This window comes from Mirounga leonina, unplaced genomic scaffold (genome assembly GCF_011800145.1).
Source record: "Mirounga leonina isolate KUSES-001 unplaced genomic scaffold, KU_Mleo_1.0 Mir_82, whole genome shotgun sequence".
NCBI lineage: Eukaryota > Metazoa > Chordata > Mammalia > Carnivora > Phocidae > Mirounga > Mirounga leonina.
The window spans coordinates 10,228,308-10,254,966 of NW_023270825.1; the positions used below are offsets into that span (position 1 = coordinate 10,228,308).

Consider the following 26,659-nt stretch of genomic DNA (forward strand, 5'->3'; position numbering starts at 1 on the left):
GTTAATGCTTGGCCAGCGAGGGGGGGTGGGGGCGGCGCTGTTCCCAAGGGTCTGTTCTGATTGGTCGGTGCTCAGGCTGGGCTGGTGGTTACATTTCTTGACCACCACTGCTCCCCAGAGGACTTTAGAGCCATGACCCTCTGCAGAAACCCCCTCCCCCACCCCCAAACTTTGGCTCCAGAGGTGTCTCAACAGCGTCACCAAACACTCAAAATCCTGAAAGTGGTTCCATTTCATTTCGCGGGCAAGAGCACGTGCGAGCTAGTGCTGGGGATCTGAGGTAGGGGGTGAGTTCCCGTGTTTCCCTTTGAGCCAGCCCCACTCACGACTCACTTGTCCGTCAGGAGAGTCATCTGCTGTTACCACAGCTGCTTTTTTTTTTTTAACCGCAGCTTTCCTAGATGTGTTTTTCCCCACTTTGTTTCTGCATGGGGAGTCGGTGCGGCGTGCTTCTGTCTAGCTGCTTCCTAGCAAAGGTTTCTGCTTGCAGAGGAAGCCTCCCTGCATTTGAATTCATGTATCACTGGGTGTCCCCTGGGAAAGGAGCCCAAGAGGAGCTGCGGCTGGGGGGGGCGGCGGGGGGCAGAGCATGGTGCGCTGGGGCAGCACTCTGAGAAAACACGCCCCCCTGGAGCTCGGCTCCTCCAAGGAGTACAGTTAGGTGGCCCGGATAACCAGGAGAGGCGACTTTTGGTTGGCACAGCTCTCCCTCGGGTGTGTCGTAGCACCTTATTATGCCAGGTGTGCTCTTCATCATCCCCACCACAACCTGTGCAGGTCTATTTTCAACCACGTTTTTCTGATGAGGACATTTTGGCACAGAGAAGTTAAGTGACTTGCCCAAGGTCACACAGCTGGTAGATGGCAAAGCCTGGATTGGAGCTTTTAACACCCTCCTGTACAGTGGGGGAGGGGCTGAGCCTCACTGGAATGGATCTGGAAGGGTCTTCCTGATGTGCAGGGGGAGAGAAGGGGACATGCAGGGCAGAGCAGAGCAGCCTGGGGTGAGGGTCCTGAGGCCCTATCCTGGGTGCTAGATAATTACTCTGAACAACCCTGCTGGTGTCACATGGTTTCCGTGCCTCTCGAGTCCTCCAAGACCAGAAGCTTTAAACTACCAGAAATCCACCAGCTTCCCAGTGAGCAAGCTGCCCTCCCGTGGAGATGCTCCACTCCTCAGGAATCCTAGAGTAAAAACAGGCAGGAAGGAGAAGAACGCTTAATCACTAATCCTGGAGCCTTGGCTTAGGAAGGATTCTGAGGGCGTATCTGGCCCCCGAAGGAGACAGTCTGCGACTAGTTGAAGAACTGGTAGGTGCAACTGTTTGCTATTGCTGACCTAGTCCCCCACTTTACAGAGGGGGAACCAAGGCGCAGAGGGAGATTAACTTTCCAACATCATGCTAATTAGGGCACAGTAGCCCCCAGCCGGGGCTGGCCCTGCACCAGTCCCAGCTGCGAGAATGGGGCTTCGATGGAATGAGCAGCTCGATGCCCCCAGCAAGTCCGTGTGCCCTCAGCCTTGGAGCATGTCCGCACACGGCAGGGCGAATCCCGCGCCAGGATGGAGGTGCATGCCTCTCCAACGGCTGTGGCAACTGGACACCATGAGGGCAAACCCCAGGGCCAATCCCTGCCACCAGCAACCCCCCCCCCGCCCCCCGTGCATTGTCACAGACAGAGGCCCTCATCGTTCCATTGTGTGCCAGGCACTGCACCAGGCCCAGGAAGAGGGCCATCGGCAGGTCACCCAGGAATCTGACTTCGCTAGAGATTTTTTTTTCCGGCTTGTCCACAAGGAGCCAAGCTCCAGTTTGTCCTGATTTTCCCTCTGACCAGGCTCGGGCAGGACTGCCTTGGCCCAGCCTCCGCTCTGAGGCCATAATCAGAGTGGAAGGCACAGCAGAGGGGGACCATTCTCGCCCTGCCCCTCGCCCTGCAGGTGGGGCAAGGAGGCCCAAGGAGGAAGGGTCCAGCACCACATCCCATCGTGGAGCCAGGACTGGTACTCCCCATTCTCTAGAGCACTTCGGACCGTCTGGAGATCCAGGCCTCCCCCATCCTCTGCTGTTGCACACAGGCAAGCAGAGCATCCTTCCCTGGTGACTCCTTTCACCCCCCCTTCCTTTGAATTGAGCTGCTGGCCCGCAATTCTTAGCTTGGGGACCATTCAACTCCATGACATCCAAGATGTGGAAACTGCAAAAGAAACGTCTTTATTCTTTTAACCTTCTTAATATTTACAAAAAACAAAAAGAACAGAACTGAGATTGGCTTACACGGTGGGTGGCCAATGAACAGATGTGTAACTCTGGCTTCTGGAGTGGCGGGCAGGCCAGGGCAAAGCCCCACCACCCAAGACCGGCCCAAGGACAGTGGGACAATTGGTCGGGCTCTGGTCTGGTTGGAGAGGGGCCAACGGAGCCCAGCCCCATAGCTCCCAAGGCTGCAGGGGCTGACTTGGCGACTGCCTGAGAAGCCCCTGCCCCAAACCCATCCTCCCCCTCCCAGACACACACAAAGGAAAGGCTCCCAAGAGGCCACACCACTGCCCAGCTCACTCTGCACAAGGAGCGCTCCTGGGGGCCCCTAACACCCCCGCAGGCCAGAGGTGGGAGCTGAGGCCCTCGCAGCCCAGCTAGAGGTAGCCAAAAACATTGAAGATGGGCGGGGGCACAGCCGGCTTGGTAGGGATGGGCTTCAGAACCACGGGTCTGTACACTTTCTGCCCCGGCCCATCCACATCCTTGCAGAAGTGGGCCAGCTCCCCAGGGGAAGCCGGGCTTTTCCTCCACAGGCCCAGGCTGGGGACCGGGCTCTGAGGCAAGGCCCCTGGATGACCAGCATAGATGGGCTGTCCATGGTACTGGAAGGGGCAGCAGCTCCAGGCATTGACGCGGCCCACCAGGGAGACCCCAGACATCTTGAGTGGCTCCTTTTCAGCCAGTGCCCTTGGAGACGCGGGCACGGGGGCCATCTCAGGATCCAAGGGCTCCAAGCCTTTGCAATGTTTCTTACCCTCATAGGGAGGTCCCTCCCTGGGGCCCAGTCCCCCCTCCAGCCCCAGGGGGTAGCTGTGTGTGGGCCGAGGCTCTTCCCAGAAGGAAGCGGGCAGCTGTCTTTTCCTCATGGGCACCTGGCCAGGCCTGGCAGCTTCTGGATTCTGCCTCTGTAGGGTCTGCTCCCTAGAGAGACATTCCTCCCTGTAGGGGTTCCCCAGAGCCTTCTCCTTGTAGCACCCACCCCCGCCGGGACTGCAATCCTGGCCAGAATCGAGGGGCAGCCTCCCGGGCCGGTCCTCGGGTCCCCTTTTCAGGTGAGGCTCGGCCCCTCTGCCGGGGAGGCCCCGAGGAAGCCGGGAATACTTCTGGGAGAAGCGTTTGAGCTGCTTCTGCAGGTACTTGCGGTGGTCCACTGAACGGCGGCATGGCGCGGACTTGTCCAGGGCTGCCTTGATGTCGCTGGACGCCAGGTTCACAAAGTTCAGGAGCATCTTCACGTCACTGTCGGATGCCATCACCAGGGGACCACTGCATGGGGCTTTCCATGAAGAGCGTGGGCTCTGCTGGTGGCTGGCAGCTCCAGGGAAGGGCACAGAGCTGACCTGGGGTGGGGGGACATGCAGGTCGTTGGCGGTCTCTCCAAGCACCCGCGCCCAGCCCTCCCCAAAGGCCCTAGAACCCCTCCACAGGAAACAGAGTCCTGGGTCGCCGGCCGCCCGTCCAGGCCGCTGAGGGTTTCCTCCGCATCTGTGAGGGCACAGGCCAACAGGCAGTCTGCCTGAGTCTGTGGCCCTCTACTTGCAGCTGAAGCTCAGAGAGGTTGGGCGACCTGCTCAAGGTGACCCAGCTACAGGTGGCATTGCTGGGCCCGGAGCGCAAGTCTCCACGGGCCAGCCCACCGCGTCTCCCACACACCACGCTGCCAACGTGCACAACTTGCCCGCAAGGTTTTTATTTTCTGAGCTGAGGCGACTGCTCCACTTTCAAGCAAGGCCAAGCCCCCTCTCTCCCCGGCGGTGCCCTCCTCCTCCCACCCCCGCCCCCAGCCCGGCTCGCACTGGCCCCCCTCGCCGGGTCCCCACGCTCCACCCACAGCGCTCACGCAGGACGGGCAGGACCCCTGTCTGGCACTCGAGCCTCGGCCTGCCTGGCGGGCTGATCTCAGACCGCGGGCAGCGGGACGCCCCCGTAGAAGCATCTGCAGCAATTTCATGCCTCCTGGGCCACCACCCGAGGCACCTCGCCCCTCCCCCAGGCCCCAGCCGGCCCCACGCCCCCACCCGGTCGGCTGGAGCCGCCCGAGCCGCCACACTGACCGAGGGTGCAGGCCGGCCCCCGGGCCCCCCGCCGCCGCCGCTGCCGCCGACGTGGCCTGGCAGGTTCCCCGCTGCAGACCTGGGCCAGGCCCGGCGTGGCCGGCGAGCTCCGTGCGTCCGGCTGGAAACAGTAGGGCAGCCCTCGAGTGGGCTGGATGGAGGACGAGTCCCCGGAGCTGGGGGGCCCCTCAGGCCAATCAGGAGCGCCTCTCCAGATACAAAGCATCCCAATCAGGCGGCAGCGCCCCGTTCCCACATTCTTTGCCGTCACAAATTGTCACCATGGGGACCATCACAAAAAAGACAGCTCCCAAATGCAATCATTTCCCGGTAAATTTCTACCCTTCAGCCCCTCCTCCCCTTGACCTCGGTTCCCTGGTTTCTCGAGGGGGCAGTGTGTGTGTGTGTGTGTGTTTAAAAAGTGCAGGGTTGAGGAGGGGCTGGGCCCAGAAGAGATGGGCTTGCATGCCTCCCCCAAAGACTCCAGGCCGACAGCCTACAGCTGCCATGCTCCAGTGCAGACAGACAATCGGACGGGGTAAGCCGGGGTGGGCTACTTCCCCTTCTGTCCTTGAGTGTTGAGTGTCTCTCCCTCTCTCTCCTCTCTCTGCCCCTCTCTGCCCCACTCTCTGTCTCTGTCCCTGTCCATCTGTCTCTCCCTCTTCCCAGCCCCCCGCCCCGAGGCGCGGGGCCGCGGGCAGCCTGGGAGGGCCAGCAGCACGCTGATGTCGGGGAAAGGTAGTGGGGAAGGGCTCTCTAACGAGGTGCTGGGATATCCATGGGAAGGGAGCCGGAGTTCTCAGGAATCTTGTCTTTATGTTTGCTTCCTCAATTGAGCTGCACAAAGCCTGAATTGCCCATTCAGCGCGGCCGGACAAAAGGCTGGCGTCGCACGGTCCCCTCGCATTTGTAGTCAAACAGTTAGGGACTTAAATCGAGTCGTCATGATGGAGAAAGAGGTGGACAAAGCCCATAGAATTGCCATCAGCAAACATTTTCCTGTGTCATATTAGCCAGTCTCCATGGCTCCCCTGGCCTGGGGACAATGGCACAAGTTTGCACACTTGGCTACTGTCACCGTGCCAACGCCGGCGGGGCCGCAAGCGGGCCGCTCTGAGTGAGCAAGGGAGCCCCGAGCCGGCCGCTGGCCCTGCCCACTGACTGGCCGCGGGGAAGGTGAGGCCGCCGGTGGAGGGAGGGAGGGAGGGAGGCTGCCTGGGGAATGCTGATGGGCGCGGCCGCCGTGCCAGCCGCTGGTGGCCCGCACCTCCTGCCTTTGCCCCGAAGCTCGGCCTCCTCTCCCCCGCCCCCCCACCTTGTTCTCCTGTCCTGCGGTCAGCTGACCGGCCAGCCGCCTATACCCCAACCGCACCTCTGCACCACCATCTAAAAGGCCAAGGACTCCTCTCCGAGGTCCCCCGCCCGCATGGGCCATGGGCGCAGTAGCCGGGCAGGCCCGGGGACTCAGCCGGGAGGATGGTCCCACCCCCTCCTGCTGACCAATAGGCAGCTGCTGCGGGCACACAGCGGCCTGGCTTCAAGCCACCTCCTCCTCTGGCCTGAGGGTCCCTACAGGCACAACGAAGGGTTTGGAGGAGAGGGCCCTGCGCCCACCAGCTGTAACTCAACTTAGGCATTTAGGATCCAGAGCAGGATTCTCCACTGAGGGGGCTGGGGAAGTATGGGCTGACACGGAAGTGTCCTTGGGCCCGAGCATCCTGGACCATTGGTATCCCAGGCCCTGGAGACTGATCCTTATCTGCAGCGGGACAGCGAAATCACTGTGGCTTTCAGCCCCTGAGACCTGGGGGCTGTCTCTGCAGCAGAACCTAGCCTAGCCTGAATGTGAGGGGCAGGAAACATCTTTTTGCTCTAAGCCAGCCCTTACGCAAGGCTCCCTGCTGCCTAGTGCTTGGGGGCCAGGGCGCACAGCTTGGCCAGTGTGCGAATCCCTCCATAACCCAGCGCCGGCCCACTCAGCCACCTTCTGCATCATTCTCTACTGGGGCACTGGCCTCCTGCCAGCCCGTTCCCACCTCGGCCTCCTGCACGCTCTGTGTTTGCTCACGTGCTGCAGCCCACCTGGCCTTGCTTGCTGGTAACATCATCCCCTCGCTGCTCAGACAACAGCAAACCCCCAAGGTCGGTGAGCTCTGTGGGGTCCAAGTCCACGTCGTAAAAAATCACTCCATAGCTCTTAATATGGGCTGTTCTTCCTGTGTGTTCTTCCCACTTATTGAGGAAAGAGGGAGAGAGGGAGGGAAGGAAACTGATACTTGGTGGGCACCTCATACGTGCCAAGAGCTGCAATCACTGATCACACGTGAAAGATCCCACCTGACCCCGTGACAGCTCAATGCAGGTGCTATGGCTGCCATTTACACGTGAGGAGTGTGAGGTTGAGCTACTTTCCCAAGGCTTCACGGCCAGCAAGCGACAAAACCGAACTCGAAGCCAGGCCAGTCTGCACACAAAGCCCGCGTCAGTCCCCCGTGCGTTGCTTCCCCGAGCGCCTACCCAGCACCAGGCACTGATTGAGTGCTGTCGGGTTTGAAAGCGTCGCAAACCAGATTTTATATGTAAGTCCTGGGTTCATCTCTTCTGTCCGTCTGTCGGAATATGACTCTTGACATCTGCTTTGGGAGTATGGAAGCAGCAGCTCTGGGACATCTTTCGAGGGGACAGGTGGCCGCCGTGAAGAACTGTGGCCTGAGATCCAGATCCGTGGCCCTACGGTGACCTGGTCGCACCCAGGCCCCTGGGGGACTGCCACAGGCTGGGGAAGGCTCCTTCGGGTTTTTCTGTCTGTAGCTCATATGAACAGGTGGAAGACATCCGTAATACCGACTCTGCCTTATTCTGAAAAGACTTCCTTTCACAGTGTTTCTCCCATATGGTCCTGCGTCTGGACAGGGAGGAACTGTTTTCCCCGTGTACATTTGGTGATACACCCAGAGACAAGCTGCCCGACTCAGGACTGACTGACTGAGAGGACTCTGTCCTCTTGGCATTCTTCAAGGCCCAGCTCAAGCATCCCCTCCTCCAGGAAGCCTTCCACCCACTCCCAGCATTACCAGTGACACCTTCTCCACCCCCCCACCCATGTGTATAGATTCAAAGTGAAGTCTAACCTCCTTGGCCTAACACAGAAAGCCCTTAGTAATCTGACCTTCAAACGGGGCCTGGCACAGAGTAGTTTCTCACTAAATGTTTCATGAGGTAAATATTTTGCCCATTCCACTGAATAGAATTTATCTTGTGGACTGGAAACACTGCTTCCTGCAACTGTTTGTTTGATTACTGTTTGCCCCACCCACCCCTCCACCTTCACCCGGGTGAGTTCCATGAGAGCAGGGCACAACAGATCCTTCATCTCCGTATCTCCATGGACTAGAATGGCCGCAGCACAGAGCAGGACTCATTCAAGGACCCTTGTGATCACTGTGGTTGAACTTGATGACGAATCCTCTGTGTTCCTTCGGGACTGTGGGTGCCTTGAACACAGGAAGCCTCAGTTCACCATCACATCTCCCCCAAGTGTCTGCTGAAGGCAAGCGAGTGGTGCTGGCTGGACCCTGAGAGTCCTTCCTGATCCTCTGCTGTCACGGGTACCAGTCTCTGACCTTCCGGCTGTGCAAACCCCTCCTCAAGATTATTTACATGGCCCAGGGTCAGGGAGTCCCGGCTTCCAGCGACTCCATTCAGCACCTACCGCGTGCAGGGACCAGAGGTCGTGCTTGTTCCTGTGCCCGATGCAACTCGCTAGAGGGGAGATCAACTCTGTTGTGATGACTGAACAGCCATCTTCCGTCCCCCCATCACTGAGAGGCACACCCTAACTCCCCCTGGTTTCCCAAAGTGCCAGGAGCCACCATCCAGCACATCTGGATATCGTTTGACACAATCCACTTCTAGAATTTAGCTAACACAGCTGCAGATTGTAACCGAAAGTGAGAGGGGACAGTTGACAATGACACGCACCTATCCAGAGGGGCCCCGGGACGTCATCTGGGGCAGTGGGCTTTCAAGCTGCATTTACGCAGAGAAGCCCAATACCTAGAACAGCGCCAGGGACGGGCTAGTTCAGATTTATTTCGTGCACGCGGATGCATACTTCCCGCTTATTTTGCAAAGAGTGGATTCAGATGAGGAGGATGTTTTGATGACCTACAACTCTGAAATAAGGGGTTGTGGATTACGGGTCTGCCATCTGCCATATTTTGCTTTGGTTGCAGAACCTATAGAAATCTTGACTTAGATAAGCAGCTAAAATGGTAACTTTTTCAGTCTACCTAGCAATCTCAGGATCATCATCCAATGAAAACCGTTCACCCAAGAAGCTTCATCAACTCGTCCCCTGAGGCGTCGTTAACCAGTTAACTGCCCAGGTTAACCAGTCGCCAGCCTCGTGTGTTAGTTAGCTTGTGAGTTATAACTCGTTTGAGTGCGTGTTTATTAGTATGGTTTTTAGAACGTAGTATTTTAAGTTGCCAAAAATAACTTTGAAAGGAAACTTTACCTTTCCACACCTCGGTAGAGAGTTCGGTTCCAAAAGATGGGTCATCTTCCCATTTTAGAGGCAGAGTCAATGAGGCCCAGACAGGGGAGCAGGTTCACCCAAAGCAGGATGAAGATGGCAGCTCTGTCCTGCAGCCCGCCACCCGGTGAGAGCCCAGCCCTAACCAGCACTCACCACTCAATCAAGGTATGTAACACGTATTAAGCCACTTGTTCAATGGATAAGGAGACTGGCCCAAGGTCCTCTGGTCAGTAATCAGGCAGAGCAGGGACCGGGATGCGGGCAGCCAGGTCCGGACGCTTGGTGGTGACCATTGTACGATACTGTTCCCTAATGACCCTCGGGGCGTTGCTGACCCAGAGACCCAGACGTGCCCCTCCTGATCCTCATGAGTTAAGTCTGACCACCTCAACCCAGGAAACATACAAATGCCACCTGAGAGGCCCAGTGGCGGGGCCAGCACCCCCCGGACGTGTGACAGACGTCACAGGATGATTTATGTAACCCCCTTACATAAGGGGGGCCTTCTGTCAAAGAGAGGCCAGAGACAAGCTGTCAGCTGTGATCAGAACAGGCAGGCTCTCCACTGCCTCGGGACGGGGGGCATCGGGTTGAAAGAAGCCCCTTTGGCTGCCAGGCCAGGGGCTTCCTGCCCTGGTGACCTCCCCTCCCACCCCTGGCTGAGCACCAGCATGGCGGGGCCCTCAGAGCGCCTGGAGACCTCACGATGCCCCAGAAGAAGTCACAGCTCAGCTCGTCAGTCCCTGTGCCCCCAGTCGCAGCTCAACCGCAGTGACACTGACAAGTGTCAGAGTGACCATCCTGAAGGCTGAGCTCACCGTAGCTCGCTGGCAGAGTGGACCATGAGGATTAAGGGAGAGCGTCTGTGACAAAGACTAGTACAGCGCCTGGCTCCGAGTCGATGCCCTTCCCCCAGCTCTTCCCCTCTGGGCAGGGGCCAGGGGCTGGTGTGACTGGAATGACAGAGCAGTCATGCCTTCGTGCCCCTGTCAGGCGACCCCCATGGACCACCGCCCCCCGCTGATCCCTGCTACCGTGCCATGCATCCGTCACCTGGACTGTATCTCCGGGAGCCTCTCTGGTGTGTCTCCTCACCCCACCCAGGGCACAGCCGGAATGAAAAGTCCGTTTAATCTCAACTGCCAACTCGGATTCGATTGGTGATGGCTGGCAGGTGCCCTGTGGAAAGATTCTGAGCCTCCCCACCCCCCATCCCCCCCCCCGCCCCTGGCTCAGCAGTTAGAATGCCCTGATCAGCTAGTCATGTCTTCCATGGGCGTGGATGGGAATGGGCTGGGGGCCTGCCCCCAGCTCCCAACCACAGGCTGCAAAGCCAGGGTGCAAAGCTTGGTGTTCTGGTAACCCAACCCCTGGAATTTTAATCAAGGGAACAGAGTCCTAGAAAAGGACAGTGACTCCTCCAAGTCCTCAAGTGCTCCCATTTCCCGGACCAGAGCTCCCAGATTCAGTTCAACAAACTGAGACCAGAGAACGGAGAATTTTGGAGAATGGAGGCAGTGAGAAGTTTAGGACAATGGAGAGGAGAGGTCGCCACAGGGAAGGGCCAGATAAAGTTAGGAAGAAAGGCTGAATTCCCCATGGATTTTTGCATGCAGGAGGCACATAATATGCTTGTTGAACAGATGAATGAACCAACCACAACATGGAGCAAAATGAGCTTCCCTGGGGGCTCCAGTTGCCAGTCACACAGCATCCTGGGGACAGCAGATGCTGCTTGGTCCTCCCGGGGCCAATCATCCCGTGACGTCCCTCGGCTACTCCGCATACACCATAGGCTCTATCATCAAGGAGGAGAGGAGCCCTTGCCTCCCAAGCTGGGACTTCATAAGAGAAAGGTGACAGGGCAGGGCCCCTCGAATATCATGATATGCCGAGAGCTTTATATCTGCTATCTCATTTACTTGTCAGTAAGAAATCAATGACTGAATAAGTAAGACTTTCTGGGGTGGGGGGGCATCACCCTTCCCCTTTGAAGGATTAGGAAACTGAGGCAAGGGGAGATAGAAAAGCTCTCCCCTGACTGCAAGGTGGCAGAGGACCTGGGGTTTGGACTCAGTCTGTGCCTACACCACAGCGCCCCTCAGAAAAGGCAGGGGACACATGGTCCCTTCTGGCGTGTCCCCTTTGGCCCCACGGCCCAGTCCTCTGCCCATTCCCTGGGTCACCTGTCCTGGTTTGGTAAGATACAGGGGACTCCCTTTTGTCATCTAATTTTTATTTCCTGACCTCTGATCACAACTCTGTCTGTAGCCCAAATCCAGTCCAAAACACATTTTAAAAATTCTCTGAATAAAGTCTTGCCGAGAGAGGGACATTTGTACAATTAGCAATTCCCAGGCTCCCCCATATGGTCCTGGTCAGGCAAGAAGAGTTACTACAGTGAATTCGCCTCCGCCTGTGAGCAGAGAGGCTGAACTCCACAGGCCAACATCGTCAAATGTCACCCCCTTGGATGGCCTTCCGGTGCTTGGCACATGGTACCTACTCCCTGGAGCCCACATGTCCCCTGGAAGCAGAGGTAATGAATGTATCTTAAGAGTCAGGCAACTGCATTCCAGTCCTGCCTCTGCTAATCTGGGCAAATAATTTCACCTCTCTGGACCTCACTTTTCTCATCTGTAAGATGGGGGCAATTCTACTTACTCTGATGGCTTGCCGGGACCATGGAGAAAGACTTGGGTCTGACCGGGCTATAAGATGTACCAGGGGGTGCTGGAGGGGGAGAGAGAACCCCACATAGCGCCCAAGGGCCTGACCACATCTAGTTCCAAGTTCAAACACGACTGTGATGGGCTGGCAATGACAGTCCCCATCAGACTCTGAATGACGACCAGTGGTTCTGGATGATAAGGGTGATGGAAACGGCCCCAGCTCCACAGGCTAAAGGATGAGTGGGGGTAGGCTTTAGCTCTGCTGAGATGGAGTGGAGGAGATTCTAGCGGGGGAGAGCGTAGGTAGAGGAGGGAGGTAAGAAGCATCAGACGTGGGCTTTCGCGCAGGTCCCAGCTAATCCTGTCCGGAGCGGGAATCGAGACAGCAGATGTGGGCTCAGCGTGTGTCCAGTGAAGCCTGGAGTTGGGTCCTTGGCCACAGCTCTGGGATCAGGGGTCCCTTCTCTCCTCTTCTGCACCCACTGCCCAGAAAACCCAGTGGATCGCATGAGCTTCCAGTGCCAGTCATGATCCGATTAGTCCCTATCTCAATCTCCAGGCCGGACCTCTCCCCTCAACTCCAGGGTCCTATCCAGCAGCTCCCTTGCCCTCTCCCCAGAGACCTTCAAGATTCCCCACCTTTCCGTGTCCAAAACTGAGCTCTGGGATTTCTCCCCAGGTCTGTTCCTCCCACAGCTTTTCCATCTCAAATAATGGCGGCTCTATCCTTCCAGGTGCTCAGGCCAGACTCAAGAGTCATCCCTGACCCCACTCTCATACTCCTCCATCAGCACACCCTATGGGCTCTGCCTGCAAACTACCTCCAGAATCCGACCACTTTTCATCAGGTCCTCTGCTCCATCTACCCTGGGCCCAACACCCACCATCTCTCACCTCGCCTGGATGGTTTCAGGGCCTCCTAACTGGGCTCTTTCTCCCCCTTCCCACACACAGAAAAATTTGCCAACCTTTGCCCTGGATATAATGTCAATTTAAATATTAATAAACAGGGGCACCTGGATGGTTCAGTCGGTTAAGCATCCGACTCTTGGTTTTGGCTCAGGTCATGATCTCAGGGTCATGAGATCGAGCCCCATGCCCGGCTCCACACTCAGTGCAGAGGCTGCTTGAGATTCTCTCGCCCTCTCCCTCTGCACCTCCCCCTGCTTGCACGCTCTTGCTCTCTAAAATAAATAAATAAAATCTTTAAGAATAAATAAATAAATCTTAATGAACAGCGCCCAGGAGGACCCAAGTAAAATTGGAGAGTCACTCTTCCCCACCCCCTCCCCCGCTTTCAATTCTGTCAAATTATCATCTTACTTGGAGGGAATGTCCAAAGTCTGGTCCGCAAAACAAAACAAAAAAAAAGAGTACAAAACTTCAGTTGTGGGGCAGGCTTCTAACTCCCACGGAGAGCACCCTGGAGCAGGGCAGGAAAGCGTCTGCCACAGCCTCGTCCTCCCCTCCCCACTCCCCCCAGACCCTGCCCCGGCCAGCCCCTGGGAGCTCCTGCCCAACGGCCCACATCAGGAGCTGATGCTGTCTGAGACCAGTAAGCACTGGCCAGGGCTTTATGTGCTGCAGAGACACGCAGGGGCTCCAGCCCACTCTCCAAATCCTCCAGACGTACTGTGGGGCTCCTCTGAGTGACCTTGTTTCACAGAGGAGGAAACTGTGGAGGAACACAACGATTTGCCCAGGATCACTCAGCTAGGAACTGGCAGACCTGAGGTCTGAACCCAGGCCCGTCTGAGCTGGGAGGCTCCTTACCTCTTCTCGTTGGTTTCTTCCTGAGGACTAGTCCTACAGAGAAGCACCAGCCCAAGGAACAAGGGACAGGATCATATATGAGCTTCTCAGACATGTCCAAACCACCCCACAAGGGCCCCATCACCTCAGCCAAACCCCTGAGAGGTAGGTGTGCCAGGTAAACTGAGGCAGCATGAGGCCCTGGATAAGAGCTGAGCTCTGGGGTCAGCCTTCTGCTCCTGCTTAGACAGTTCTCCCAGAGAACACTGTTTTGATGCCTAATTGAGTGGTGGTCTAATTGTTTCCCCTGCAAAGACTACATTTTGTATATGGGGTCACTCTCGGCCTGTATGCCGGTCAGCTGACTCCTTCCTTCCAGTCTTGGCTGTCTGCAAGGATCTTAATGGCTCCTGTGAATCTCTTCTCTCCATCAGGCCCCCTGAACCACAGCAGAGGTGGCAGGGGTCTTGGAGACCCTGAGAAACAACAGGAAGTTGGAGGAGGGGACACATTTTGGGGTCACAGACCTGGCTTGAGGTCCCAGTGCTGACACTTACCAGCTGAGTGACCAAGGACAGGTCACTTAACCTCTCTGAGCTTCTGTTTCCTCCCATATCAGGCAGGACCCACCTGCCAAATCCTTAGAGGACGCCAAGGTAGCCCACGGGAGTTCTCACCCCCAACCCACCACTCACCTGTGGTCAGCATTTCCATTTGTGAGTGCCATTCATTTCATTGATTCCCTTATTATCAAATGAGGAAACTGAGGCTGAGGTTGCCCAATCAACCTGGTGAATTAGTGGTATGGTCAGGAAAAAAGTCCTGATTCCAAGACCAGGGCTCCCACCCTCTCTTCCCATATGCACCCTTGACTCAGGAAAAGGCAGAATTCTCTGAGCCCTCAGCCTTGGCCTCAAGTGGCCACCAGAGGGCGCCCTGGGAGTTGCTCAGGGTCTCCTCTGTTTCCCAGGGAAGGAGGCTTTCAGTCTTTCTCCACCTTCCTGGCCTCCTGGCTTGCAGCCCATGCTCTTGCCCCTTAAGGACTCTGACCAGAGCCCCCGTCCCCACCCCAGCACCTTGAAGGTATTCCAGAGTCCCTGCTCTTTTTCCTCCCTGTCTCCGCCCTCCAAGCCCCATCCCAGGATTATCTATCCTCCCTTTCTTGAGTAGATGTGGGATCCTTGGAAACCCCATGTTGTTTTTGTCAAGCAGGTGGTTCACATTGGGCTTCAGGATCTACCCACACTGGCATCCATCTATCCACAAACATCTGCTCAGCACCTGCCAGGTGGGGGGAAGGCAGAGGGGACCATCAGACAACCCCTGACTCATGGAGGGCATGGTCTAGTGGGGAGACGGAGTTAGTTATGTTAGTATGTTAGCTGGGAAGCAAGGAGAAGGGCTATGGGTAGGGTCCCCAGGGTTGGCTCCTGGAGGGTGTCTGCCCTGACTTGAGTCCTCAGGGAAGCAAAGGAGTTGACCAAAGAAAACCTACAGTTCCAAAGAAGGGACCCCCCCCCCCCCCCAGCCAATGCTGGACACAGTCTCTGCATCTATAAAATGGTGCTCTTTCATTCCCTCGTAGAATGAAAGAACAGACAAGTGAATACAAATGGAAACAGGTGGGAAACTGGGACACCACATGGGCACAAGGCTTTCTTGTTCTATCCAGGCCTTGCTTGGCCTTGGACTCAATCCAGTGAGCTTGCACTTCTCCAGCACGGATGCTCCCTCACCTGACCCGCTTGCGGGCGCATCTGCAAGACCCCTCAGGCACCTGGGTCGCTAATGAGAGTCCCCAGAGGGCTCCCGCTGCTGACCCTGCCAGGGCCACCCTCCCCTCGTCCTTACCTTGGTTTGCCTTCATTTTAAGGTCCTGGTATAATGCTCGTAGAATCAAAGCCAGAGGGAAGGCAAGCCAGGCAGCCCTGGAGGCCATCTCGGACAGAGCTCCTAGAAGATGAAAGTCTACGGAAGTGACCCCAGGCAGCCACGGCTCCCAGAGGGTGCTGGCCAGGAAGATCTCTGAGTCCGGGGTGAAATGGATGTTGTCACTGCCAGGTCGCTCCTTCTCCATCTTTTTAGACAACACAAGTGACAAGCTCTTTCCAAGTTTCATTCTCCGAACAGGGTCCTCCCGGTCTGGGGTGAGGGTGGAATGCGAGGCAGGTCCCCCGCATGCTCCAGCAGCCCCCCTCCACAGCCCCGGTGGACGGCTCTAAACATCGCAGGCAGCACCCTGATGTTCCAAAACCTATGGTTCTTGTAGGACATACACTCTGTTGTATATTCCCTGCTTGCCGCGCTGTGCAGAGTCAGATTTGTCACTCTGGTTCTCCCAAACACACTCTTCCTCCAGAGAGCGTTCTCCCAGAGCAGGATGGAGCTGAAGCTGCTTCCTAACCACAAATCAGCTTCTGAAGCCTCTCTGGGGGGCTCTGGTTGGCCCAGGAGCCCCGCTGTCCCCATGCCTGGGCTCTGGGTCCAGAATCAAGGGCTCAGAGGGTTTGGCCCAGGGTGAGTGGAACTTTCCCTCCTCAGCCAAGGAGAAGGAGTGGTGCAGCCGGCTACAGCTATAAGGCTGGAGGCTCATGCGCCTACCGTGCTCCCTTTCCAGACCTCTTTCCTCTGCTAGGCTGCCCTAAAGACGCATTTTAGCCCAATTCCAGCTGGATTTGAAGGTTGAGACGATCAGGCATGTCAGAATTGTCTAATAACACCCAGGGCTGTCACAGATGTGGAGAGATACACTTAAGCGCTGTTGGTAGGAGTATACATTGGTATCAACTTTTTGGAGAGTATTTTATTTTATTTTTTATTTTATTTTATTTTTTTGTTAAAGATTTTATTTATTTGAGAGAGAGAATGAGATAGAGAGAGCATGAGAGGGGGGAGGGTCAGAGGGAGAAGCAGACTCCCTGCTGAGCAGGGAGCCTGATGCGGGACTCGATCCCGGGACTCCAGGATCATGACCTGAGCCGAAGGCAGTCACTTACCCAACTGAGCCACCCAGGCGCCCTTGGAGAGTATTTTAGCAGGATCTATTATAACATGAAACAGGTCTGCCCTTAGACTCAGCCCACCCGCTTCCAAGAGTCAATTCTACAGGAATTTGCCCACATGGGCGCAAAACGTTGTGCCTGAGGATGTTTGCAGAACTGTTGTTTGCAACTGCAACAAACAAACACAAAGACAAAAAGACAAAGACCTGAAATGCACACAGTGTGGTAGGTAGTACAGAATGTTCTGTAGCCACTAGAAAGACTGTCATGAGCCTGTGGGTGCTGGTTTAGCAGGACCTCAAGATGGAAAAAATAAAGTTCAGATTTAGGTGTATAGTCAGGCCCCATTTATGTTTAAAAAAAAAAAAAAGAAGAGGAAGGAAGAAAAGGTAAAAAAAGTAAAAGGGAATGCTTGGGGAAAGCCGGGGAGGAAGGCACCCCAAGCAACTAACAGTTGTGATTTAGGAAAGGTTGTAGGTTTGGCCAGTGTTGAAAGGGATTTCATTTTTTAGTTTATAAAAATTACACTTTTTGGAATATTTTCTCAATGAGCATATATGTATGTATAATGTTTTTGTCTCAAATACATATACTTGGTTTTGCTCCAGGGTACCCACCTCAGAATAGGCCCGCTCAGAACCTCTGAAGTAGGTTGACAGTAAAAGCATTCGATCCACAAACATTTCCCACATAAGTCTCTGCTCCACAAAGCTCTGAGCTGGGTCCCCGGGACAGGACAAGGACCTCCCAGCACGACAGAAGCTGGGACGGGGTTTTCACAGGGACAGCAGGGACAGGAAGCAGGTGTGATCAGTCTCCCTGGGTGAAATCAAGGGAGGCTTCTTGGAGGAAGCCGTGCCTCATAGTCTTAGAGGTGATTGGGGTGTATCAGATGCATCAGTGGGAGGGGGGAGTCTTGTTGGGAGAAGCATTCCTGGAGGGGAGATGTGAGTGTCTAGTGCATTTGAGGGTCACGGTAGGGAGGTGATGGGAAGAGAAGGGGCAGGACAAGGGCAGAGGGGGGCTGACCTCTCGGCTGATTGTCACTCTGATGTGCAGGGGCTCAGCCAGCTGCCAGCAGGGGGCGCTCAAATCTCTTTAAACTATGGAATGTAGAGCGGGTTGGAGTTGGTCCCAGGGCTTCCTATGACTTGGGGTGAAGGACGCTGGGCTCTCAGGGCCCCAGGCTGGATGCTGAAAGCAGGCGGGTGGACAGGAGACCCCACCAGAGACAGTGAGGAGGAGGGGTGAGAGGGCGCCTGCTGGGTCCCCCGAGGGACCATGGGACCACTGGCCGTGTCCTACAGGGGCCACTCCAGAGCCCCTGGATTCCACAGCCAACCACGGTGATTTCAGGGATGATGTTGCTTTCCTTTCCAAATACATGTGTTTGGGTTTAAAAAGAAAGTCCGGGGCGCCTGGGTAGCTCAGTCGTTAGGCGCCTGCCTTCGGCCCAGGTCATGGTCCCAGGATCCTGGGATCAAGCCCCACATCTAGCCCCACGTCGGGCTCCCTGCTCAGCAGGAAGCCTGCTTCTCCCTCTCCCACTCCCCCTGCTTGTGTTTCCTCTCTCTCTGTCTCTCTCTCTGTCAAATAAATAAATAAAATCTTAAAAAAAAAAAGAAAGAAAGTCCGCTTCCAGAAGAGTGTGAGTACACGGTGGCCCAGGATGCTGTGGCCTCAGGCAATGAGTGACTGGAGTCAGGGACAGCAGAGACGGGCACCCGGAGGGCTGGGGTGTCTGTCGTGCAGGTGAGCGCCGTCCTGCGTGTCCTGTCCGCCACCCTGTCCCCGTTCTCTCTCTCTCTCTGCTCTTTGCTCTGCTCCTCCCAAGCCTGCCCTCCTGGAGCCTGGGCTCCCAGTCCTGAGCACCCCGAGGTCTCTCCCCTGACCTCCCGCAGACCCCCCAGAGCACTGCTCTGCGCCCGGTCTTCTTGGGGACACAGGGCCACTGCAGGAGCCCAGGACGGCTGTGTGGGAGAGACAGACACTGAGCACAGCAGAGTTTCAGGCAGCGATGGCCCACCTCAGGAAGCAAAACAGGGCCACGGGCAGGTCAGCAAAGGCCCTTCTGGGGAGGGGACCTAAACTGAGACCTGGATGTCCAGGGAAGCCAGACGTGAGAGTAGGAATGTCCCAGAGAGAGCCCCTGAGGTGGGAATGAGTGTGGGGCTTTCAAGACAAAGGGCAAAATCAGAGTCGACCCCCAGACTTGTGACCTGGGCAACTAGCTCAATGGCAGGTGGCGGAGGAGGTGAGTTTGTAGGACTCCCAGGGTTAGACGTGCCGGTGGAGTGTCCCACGGGCAGTTGGAAATAGGAGTTTTGTTCTCAGGGAGAGCTCACATGAGGGGGTCCGTGGCGGGCGGGTTCGCAAGGCCCGGAACTAGGTGAGGTTGCTGCCTGGTCTGGATTTGTAAAGGTGGCCGAGTGGAGACAGAGAGGCCAGTGCCACTGAAGGAAAGTGCGAGCGTCACTCCCTAGAAGCGGGAGACCCCTCGTGCCATGCAGGACCACGGCGGGCACCAGGCTGGGGAGGAGGCGGCCAGAAGCCAGGGGCCGGCTGGGCCGCAGTCTTTACTGGTGTCTCCTCGGGAGAGGCAAGGCGAGCAGGGGAGCAGGTCAGGATGGGAGACTGACTACTTGGGGCGGGCTGGGGACACAGGGTGGTCACCAGCTGTCGGGTACCCGGCGCTGGGTGCTGAAGGCAGGCGGATTATCAGCGTGCTGCTGGGGAGTGGTTGGGGTGTGGACCCCAGAGCGGTCGGGGGGTTTGTGCTGTGATGTCCTCGCAACCAGGAAGGCTGGACCGCAGGGAGTCATAAACAACCTTGCTGTTCGTCTGGCCCTGTGATTGACGGATGTCAGACAGATACAGAATCTAAGAGAATGGGGACAGTTGCCCAGGGGATAAGGGACGAGAGGGGCTGACAGTGTGAGGGAGAGGAGGAGGAAGGGAAGGAGAATGGAGAGCCCCCCATAGTGCCTTGGAGTCCAGGTGGGGAAGGTGTTCAGTTCAGAAGCGTGGGCCCTGAAGATGCGAAAGAACAAAGAGTAAGAAGTGACTCTCACCCCCTCCCCCTCCCCCGTTCCAGCCTTTGGGGTCCCCTCCCTGGAGGCACCTGTCATTTCCAGTTCCTGGCGGTTCCTTCCAGAGATGGTCCAGGCAACTAACTTCAGGCTGTTGGGTGTAGACACAGTCTCCAGCTCCTTCCACCGTGTGTACATCTGTATGCACACTCCATCTGACCACAGGACCACGGGGATCAGTCCACACCAGTGTGTAAATGAGCTCCTCATTCTCTTTATCACTTGCATAAAGGCAGGCCCTTAACTGGTATCCCCGATTCTGGTCTCCCCCACCTGAAGCCAGACTGGTGTTTCCAGAGCAGTTGTTCGGTCATAGTCTTTAAATGCCCCTGCAAAACTCTACTCCTTGAGAGGTGTGTCATCAGTTGATTGTAGCTACCAGTACTTAAAGCACCAGAGTTTGTGAATGGTTTCATTCCTTTCCTGAAGGAATGACAGCAGTTGTAATGCTGTTGTTCTAATAATACCAAAGTAGGTTAGGAATCTTTTGGTTGCATGGAATAGAAACGGTGCCAATCTGTCTTAAATAAAAGGGGAAATTTATTGGCTCTGGGAAGCTGAGAAGTGGAGAGTAGATTCAGCTGCAGGTATGGCTGGCTCCAGAATTCAGACAATGTCATCAGGACCAGGTTGGTCTCTAATTCTTCACATCCTCCCCTCTCCAGGCTTAAGCCCCAGGATTCACTTGTAATGGGACAGCCACCAGTTCGGTCCCCAACCTTTCAGGTCTAGGAGGTAAGAATAAGAATCTCTTTCCCAGAAGTCTAAGTGGAAGTCTCACTTTATCTCTGTAGTAGTTAGGCAAGGCTAAGCTGCAATGACCAATAGACCCCCAAATTATGTTGTATTATGTTACGTTATTATATATATCATTATTATATCATGTTATATATGTTATGTAATATAATTTTGTTATATAAACTATAAAACTATATTTCACTCTCGTGTAATTTCCATGGTGGACATTCCTGGTCTTTTCTCCATCAGGTTTTCAAGGATTCTGACTCTTTCCCTCCTGGGGTTCCACCATCCTCTAGGGCAGGAGTCTGTAACTTTTTCTGTAAAGGGCCAGATAGTAAATATTTTAGGCTTTGAGGGTCTCTGTCACACAGACATTGTCTTCTCCTTCTCCTTCTTCTTCTCCTCCTCCTTCTTCTCCTTCTCCTCCTCCTCCTTCTTTACACCCCTTTAAAAATATAAAAATCAGGGGCATCTGGCTGGCTCAGTCAGAGGCATATGTGACTCTTGATCTCGGGGTCGTGAGTTCGAGCCCCACGTTGGGTGTAGATATTATGTAAATAAACAAATATTTTTTTAAAAAACCCTAAAACCCATTCTTAGCTTTTGGGTCAGGCAAAAACCATCCCACAGGCCACACATGGCCCACAGGCCTTCGCTGGCTGCCCTCCCCCCTGAGCCTTGTCCTCTGCACCTTGTCAGCAGAAGGGAAAAAGAAAAGCAATAGACAACACTCCCACTTCTAAGCCTCGGCTGGGCAGCCCCACGCATCTCCTCACCTGCTCCATTATGTAGCCCCAGGCACACGGCCATGCCGAGTTCAGAGTCTGCACGGGAAGAACAGGAGCCGGGGTCCTGGTCTCGTTAGTACAGCTTCACTGGCTCTCATAAGGCCAAATGCTTATCACTTAATGAATCTGTGAGTGTATCAGTTAGTTTTTGCTGCATAACAATCTGTCTTGGTCTCCCTAGGGCACTGTAACAAGGAACCACCTACTGGGTGGTTCGAAACCACAGAAATGTATCCTCTCACCATTCTGGAGGCCACAAGTCTGACACCAAGGCGCCAGCAGAAGCTTGCTCCCTCCAAAAGCTTGGGAGGACACTCCATCTTTGCCATCTCCTAGCTTCTGGGGGCCACCTACGGTGCTGGGTGTTCTTTAACTTGCGGCCACATCACTCTGCCTCTGTCTTCACGTGGCCTTGCTCCCTGTGCCTGCTCCTTGTGTCTGTATCCAGAGCTCCCTCTCCTTTCTCATGAGGACATCTGTCCCTGGACCTGAAGCCCACCCTCATCTGGTATGACCTCATCTGAACTTGATCACATCCGCAGAGACCCTGTTTCCAAATAGGGTCACATTCACAGGTGCCGAGGATGAGAACTTCAACATAGCTTCTTGAGAGACACAATTCAACCCACTCCACACACCACTGAGTCTTCTCACTCCAGAGTTGCACCCTGTCCACCGTCCCACAGGATGGGAGCCAGGCTGGCAGATCCCTGACCGCTGCAGGGAGCCCCGTGGGTCTCAGTGCCAGAGTCCACGGGTTGTACCTGATCCTAGGGAGTGAGCATTCTGTCCCGGAAGGTGTGAAAGCCAAACTGGGTTTGAAAGTGACTCAACTGAAGGAACTTAATTCACATCCAGTAACACACTGAGCGCTGCTGGGCTAGGTGCCAGGAACAGAGGTGATCGCAGCCCTCGGGGGAGATAAACGAAAAAACAGTTGCCTCAAAATGTGGTGAGTGCAATCCTAGAAGGGGCTAAGCACAAAAGGCTAATACGAAGCCAGAGGTGGGAGAGAGTAGGGGGGTTGGAGAAAGCTTTCTGGGTGGGTAGGCATCAGATGGGGGAGCTGAGAGGCGGGTCTGGGCAGTGCAGACACAGAGGGACACGTTCATCGCTCGGGAGCAGTAACAAAAGCCCAGGGAGTGGAAAGGTCCTGAGGGAAGTAGGGGGAGATTGAGAGAGAGAGAGAGAGAGAGGCAGGAAAGATGGAAGGGGAGGAGAGGGACAGGAGGGGGAAGGAAGGCAAAGGGAGGGAGGGACAGAATGAGCTAAAGGAACAGAGTTCCAGACAGAAAAAAGCAAGCTGAGAAGGACAAGTACAGTATGATAGAAATAAAGCACAAATGATACCATGTGTTTTCAATGAATTCAGAATTATATGTAAATACATTTCAAATGTACTCAGAGAACCCAGGACAAGCTGCCAACAGAAGGCAGGGGTGGGGGGTGGGGGGAGGTCCCAGGAGTAAAGGGGGGGTGGACAAGGGGGATTCTAACTGGAACTGAAACGTGACAGGCCCCTGATTTTTTAAAGGAGAATATATGTGTGTACCGTTTCGCTTCTTTGACATAACACAGAGCAAAAGCACTGAGAGCCAAAATGCCAAAATGTCAGCAAGCGGCCAGTTCTGGGTAGTGGGAATAGATGGTGGTTGTTTAATCTTTATTCTTTAAATGAGCATGTATCATTTTTAATTAAAAAAAAAAAGAGGGGCGCCTGGGGGGCTCAGTCGTCAAGAGTCTGCCTTCGGTTCAGGTCATGATCCCAGGGTCCTGGGATCAAGCCCCGCATCGGGCTCCCTGCTCAGCGGGAAGCCTGCTTCTCCCTCTCCCACTCCCCCTGCTTGTGTTCCCTCTCTAGCTGTGTCTCTCTCTGTCAAAATAAATAAATAAATAATCTTAAAAAAAAAGAGAGAGTAGTTTTTCTTAAAAAAAAAAAACAAAAATCTGAAAGCAAAAATGCCAAAATGTCACATATTAACAGTGGTTCATTCAGAGTCGTGGGGCATGAGATGTTGTCATTTTCCTGAGTCCAATTTCCCCAAAATAAAATGAGGCACAGGACAGGGGCCAGAGCCCGAGGACCCCAGCATTTGGGAGAAGGCCAAGCCCCCAGCAGCCCTATCAACCTGGCTTGGGAGCCCCTCAGGCAGAGTCTTGCTGAAGACACACCAACCCTTCTTCCCAGGTCCCACAGCGGTGCAGCTTTTTCCCCTCTCGAGGCTTTTAGAAGAAAGAAGAAAAAGTCCATCTCCTTCCATATGTTTATCTTACTCCAGGGAATTCTCTGTAATGGAGAAAAGAACCCAAGTGGCATTTGTTTGCAGTGAAAAACAGAAGAAGAAAAGCCCCGTCAGCTGGAAAGTGTCCTCGACCCGGGGAAGGGCCCTCTCCCGCGCGGCCTGTTATTAATACGGATGTAATGACATTAGGCCTCCTGATTAAGTCAGCAGCCCTGGGCCCCGCCACCCCGTATCCTGCAGTTACAGCCTCATTTTTCAATTATGCTTTAATTTGAACATCTTCCAAAAATGCCTGGTGAACACAAGAGTCCAGGAGGAGAACCAAGCATGTTTCAGCCTGTCTTGTTTCTTTCCCCGTGAAGCCGACGAAGCATGTTGCCAGCTCAAGGAGTCTGGGATCGCTCCCCAAATCCTGACGCCCCGTCTCAAAAAAGAATTATGGGAGCCCCACCAACATGTCACCGGTTGTCTCTAGTAATAACACAGAAGACATTTAGAGCTGAGAGGCTTCTCCGGAGATCTAGTCCCAGCCTCTTCACTGATGACTGGGGAAACTGAGGCCCAAAGGAGCCCTAAGTTGCTTGGAGCCAAGCCAGACCCAACTCACAGATTCTGGATTTCTAAACCTGAATCAAAAGGAGCAAAGACCTTAAATGGATGTTGGTGCCTCTGTGGCGCCATCCCGTCACCATAATAAATGGAAGGGCCTTTGCCACTCAAGAGGCTGTACAGATGGGGGTGGGAGGGGGTCCCGGAGCCTGCTTGCAGTTCCCAGAGCCGCCACCAGGTGGCCCCTGGCATCGCCAACCACAGCCTCCGCGTTCCAACAGCCTGGCCCCACAGGGGCAGTAAGAGTGCAGAAAGCTCAGTGTTCCCCACCCTCCCCCCTCACTGTAAATCCGACCAGCTAAACCCTGAAAAGTCAGGTCTTCAAGTCTGGGGAGGTGCGGGGGCACAGGGGCTGGACGGAGAGGCCCACCTGTATCCTGAGCATCCCATCTCCTATCTGTGAGCCTTGCCTTACTCACCTGTGAACAGGTGTGTTACTAGCCACCTTCTCCATAGAGTTAGGACGATGATAATGGGTGCGAAGCCCCGTGGGAGTGGCTGTCCGGAAGTTTCCAAAGGCCAGACTGCAAAGCAGATCCCCTGGGAGCTTGTTAATAATCATCACCCGGGGCCAACCCCTACAGAGTCCGATGGAGAAGGTTCAGAGCAGGCAAGTCCATAGTGAGGCCCCTCGCCCCTCGCAGGGAGGCGGCAATGGGACTGTGTCTGCCATCTCCACACAGGATACTGGCGAGGGGAGCAGGTGTCCTGACCCTCCGCCCTGGCCTGGAGCTCCCCCCACTGCACCACAGCTGTCCCTCCACCATGACACCTGCCACACCAGGGAGCGCTGTCTGGCAGGAGGCAGACGTGGAAATGGTTACAGCCCTGCCTGGAAAGGGGTGACCTCGCAGTGGGATGTGGTGCACGCTGGGATGCGGTCCCCTCGGTGGAGGACGCAGCAAGGTACCTATGACAAGCCATGGCCCAGAGAGCCTGGCACTTGTCAGTGACGGACTCTACAAATGAAAGAGGGTTTCAAGTTATTCCTGTACAAATATCAGTCTCATCTAGGATTTCTAGAATGTCTTGGGGTACAGTTCGCACAACCATGCAGAGATCTGGGTCCGACCCATGCACTTGTGTGCTGCTGAGGCTGCCCTGGGACAGTGGAAAAGACGGACTCTGTGTGCATAGGGAATGGCATTTGGAGAAGAGGGATTTGAGCTGGGTCTTTGAGGAGGCGAGAGGATGCTCCAGGAAGTGAGGGTGTGCAGGAAATAGGGCAGAGGCCTGCAAAAGGCTGATATTTGGACAGGTCTGGAGAGAAGACAGCGGGCAATGGGTAATGGGGTGGGAGTTCTGCAGGGGCTGTTCTGGAAGCCTTGTGCGTTGGGGACCAGAGCTCGAGGACAGCCCCCTCGGGAAGGTGAGCCTGGAGCAGCGGGCCAGGGAGAGGCCTGGGAGAGGAGCCGGACAAATGGGAGGTGTCCGCTCTCTGGGACAGTTCCCTCCGTGGCAAGCAAGATGGACGGGAGAAGAGCAGGTGAGGGGGCAGCACAGGCCCGTGAGTGCAGGGAACACAGGTGGCTCTGAAGTGAAACCAAGGGCAGGTTCTCTGAAACTCCAGGACCAGAGGGCTCAGCAGAGCAGGCGGCGAAGCGTAATTGGGACCAACTCACTGCGTGATTGTGGACAAGTCTCGTCTCTCTCAGCCTAGGTTTCCTTATTTATGTAGTAAAAAAAAAAAAAAAAAAAGTGGGTAAGGTGGCCCTTCCAATATGGACCTTCCAGAGTTGTCTAAAGGGCATATCCTCATTTCTTAAGGAAAATACCAGCTATCAAGAATGATGGAGACATCTACACGGCATATAGGTCACTTCTGGACATGCCCTTGACCCTGTCTGAAGAGTCTATTTCATGTGAGTTCCAGGAAGGGCTGCCGCATACGGTTGCACAGGCTACACACTGCACAACTCCAGGCACTGCTATCTCTTTAGACCAGAATATGATGGAGCCATGCTGTCTGCTGAGAGCATCCCAGCTGTTCCTGGAATGCCTATTCCCAGGGTCCTGGATTCTACGGCTGACCTGCTCTGTCACATGGCAAAACCATCCCCTCTCTAGGCCTCTGTCCCTTTCTCCATAAAGTAACTGGGATGAGCGGCCTCTGAGGCCTTGTCCAGCAGCTATGTTCACGCTGCCAGAACCACTCACCTCTGAAGAATGCGCAGCAGCTCCCCCATGGCTGAAACAGAGGTCATGACCACTGCCCGGGTTCTCGACAGACACCAACATTGAAAGGCCTCTCCGGGATGGCCCTTCTCTGCCAATCCTGGGAGCCGAGATTTGTCTGTGGGCCTACGTGCTGTAGAACAGCTTCCACTGGGCTCAGTCCAACCCACAGGCTCCTCGGAGCCCCAGGGGACTCATTCTATGCATCGGCTGCTTCCTCCTGGCCATGGCCATGACCCAGGGCTTCATGACTGCCTTGGCTGCCAGGCCAGCATTACATATCCAGGCTGAGCGGTTGCTCACAGCGGCACCTGACAGCTGGGTGGTTCTTACTCAAACGATCATTATCTCCTTTAAATAAAACATCTGGATTTGCTGCTGAGGAAAGCAAACAGGACATTCATCTCAGGGACTCTAACCCACGGATGGGGTTGATAGGATTCATTGCCTTGCAGGAACCTGGCCCATTACAGAGCATAATTAACGTAATGAGTAGCATTTCCTCCACGCTTTAGTCTATGAAGTTCCTTTCAGTCATTAAGTCATTCAACAAACACTGAGGGCCTGCTCTGAGCTAGCTCACGGGGCCTGTGGACCGGAACCAGCTCCAAATCCAGGTATTGCTCAGAATTGCTCACAGCCTGCCTGGCTCCTAGTTCATTTGATTCTTACAGTCACTTTGTTAGACAGGAATTATGCTCACCCCCGTTTTGCAGGGTGGGAAACAGAA

The 26,659-nt window shown here is 55.1% G+C and overlaps 1 protein-coding gene across 1 annotated transcript; it reads right to left on the bottom strand.

The window, feature by feature from the left end:
• Positions 1-2,638: 2,638 nt before the first annotated feature.
• Positions 2,639-3,598, bottom strand: FAM181A (family with sequence similarity 181 member A). Its single transcript, XM_034992806.1, has one exon. The coding sequence runs from the start codon at positions 3,515-3,517 to the stop codon at positions 2,639-2,641; it is 879 nt and encodes a 292-aa protein (XP_034848697.1). The 5' UTR covers positions 3,518-3,598.
• Between the last annotated feature and the right edge of the window lie 23,061 nt (positions 3,599-26,659).

Coding starts and splice junctions, on each gene's coding strand:
- FAM181A (XM_034992806.1), bottom strand. CDS start 3,517: ATGGCATCCGACAGTGACGTGAAGATGCTCCTGAACTTTGTGAACCTG.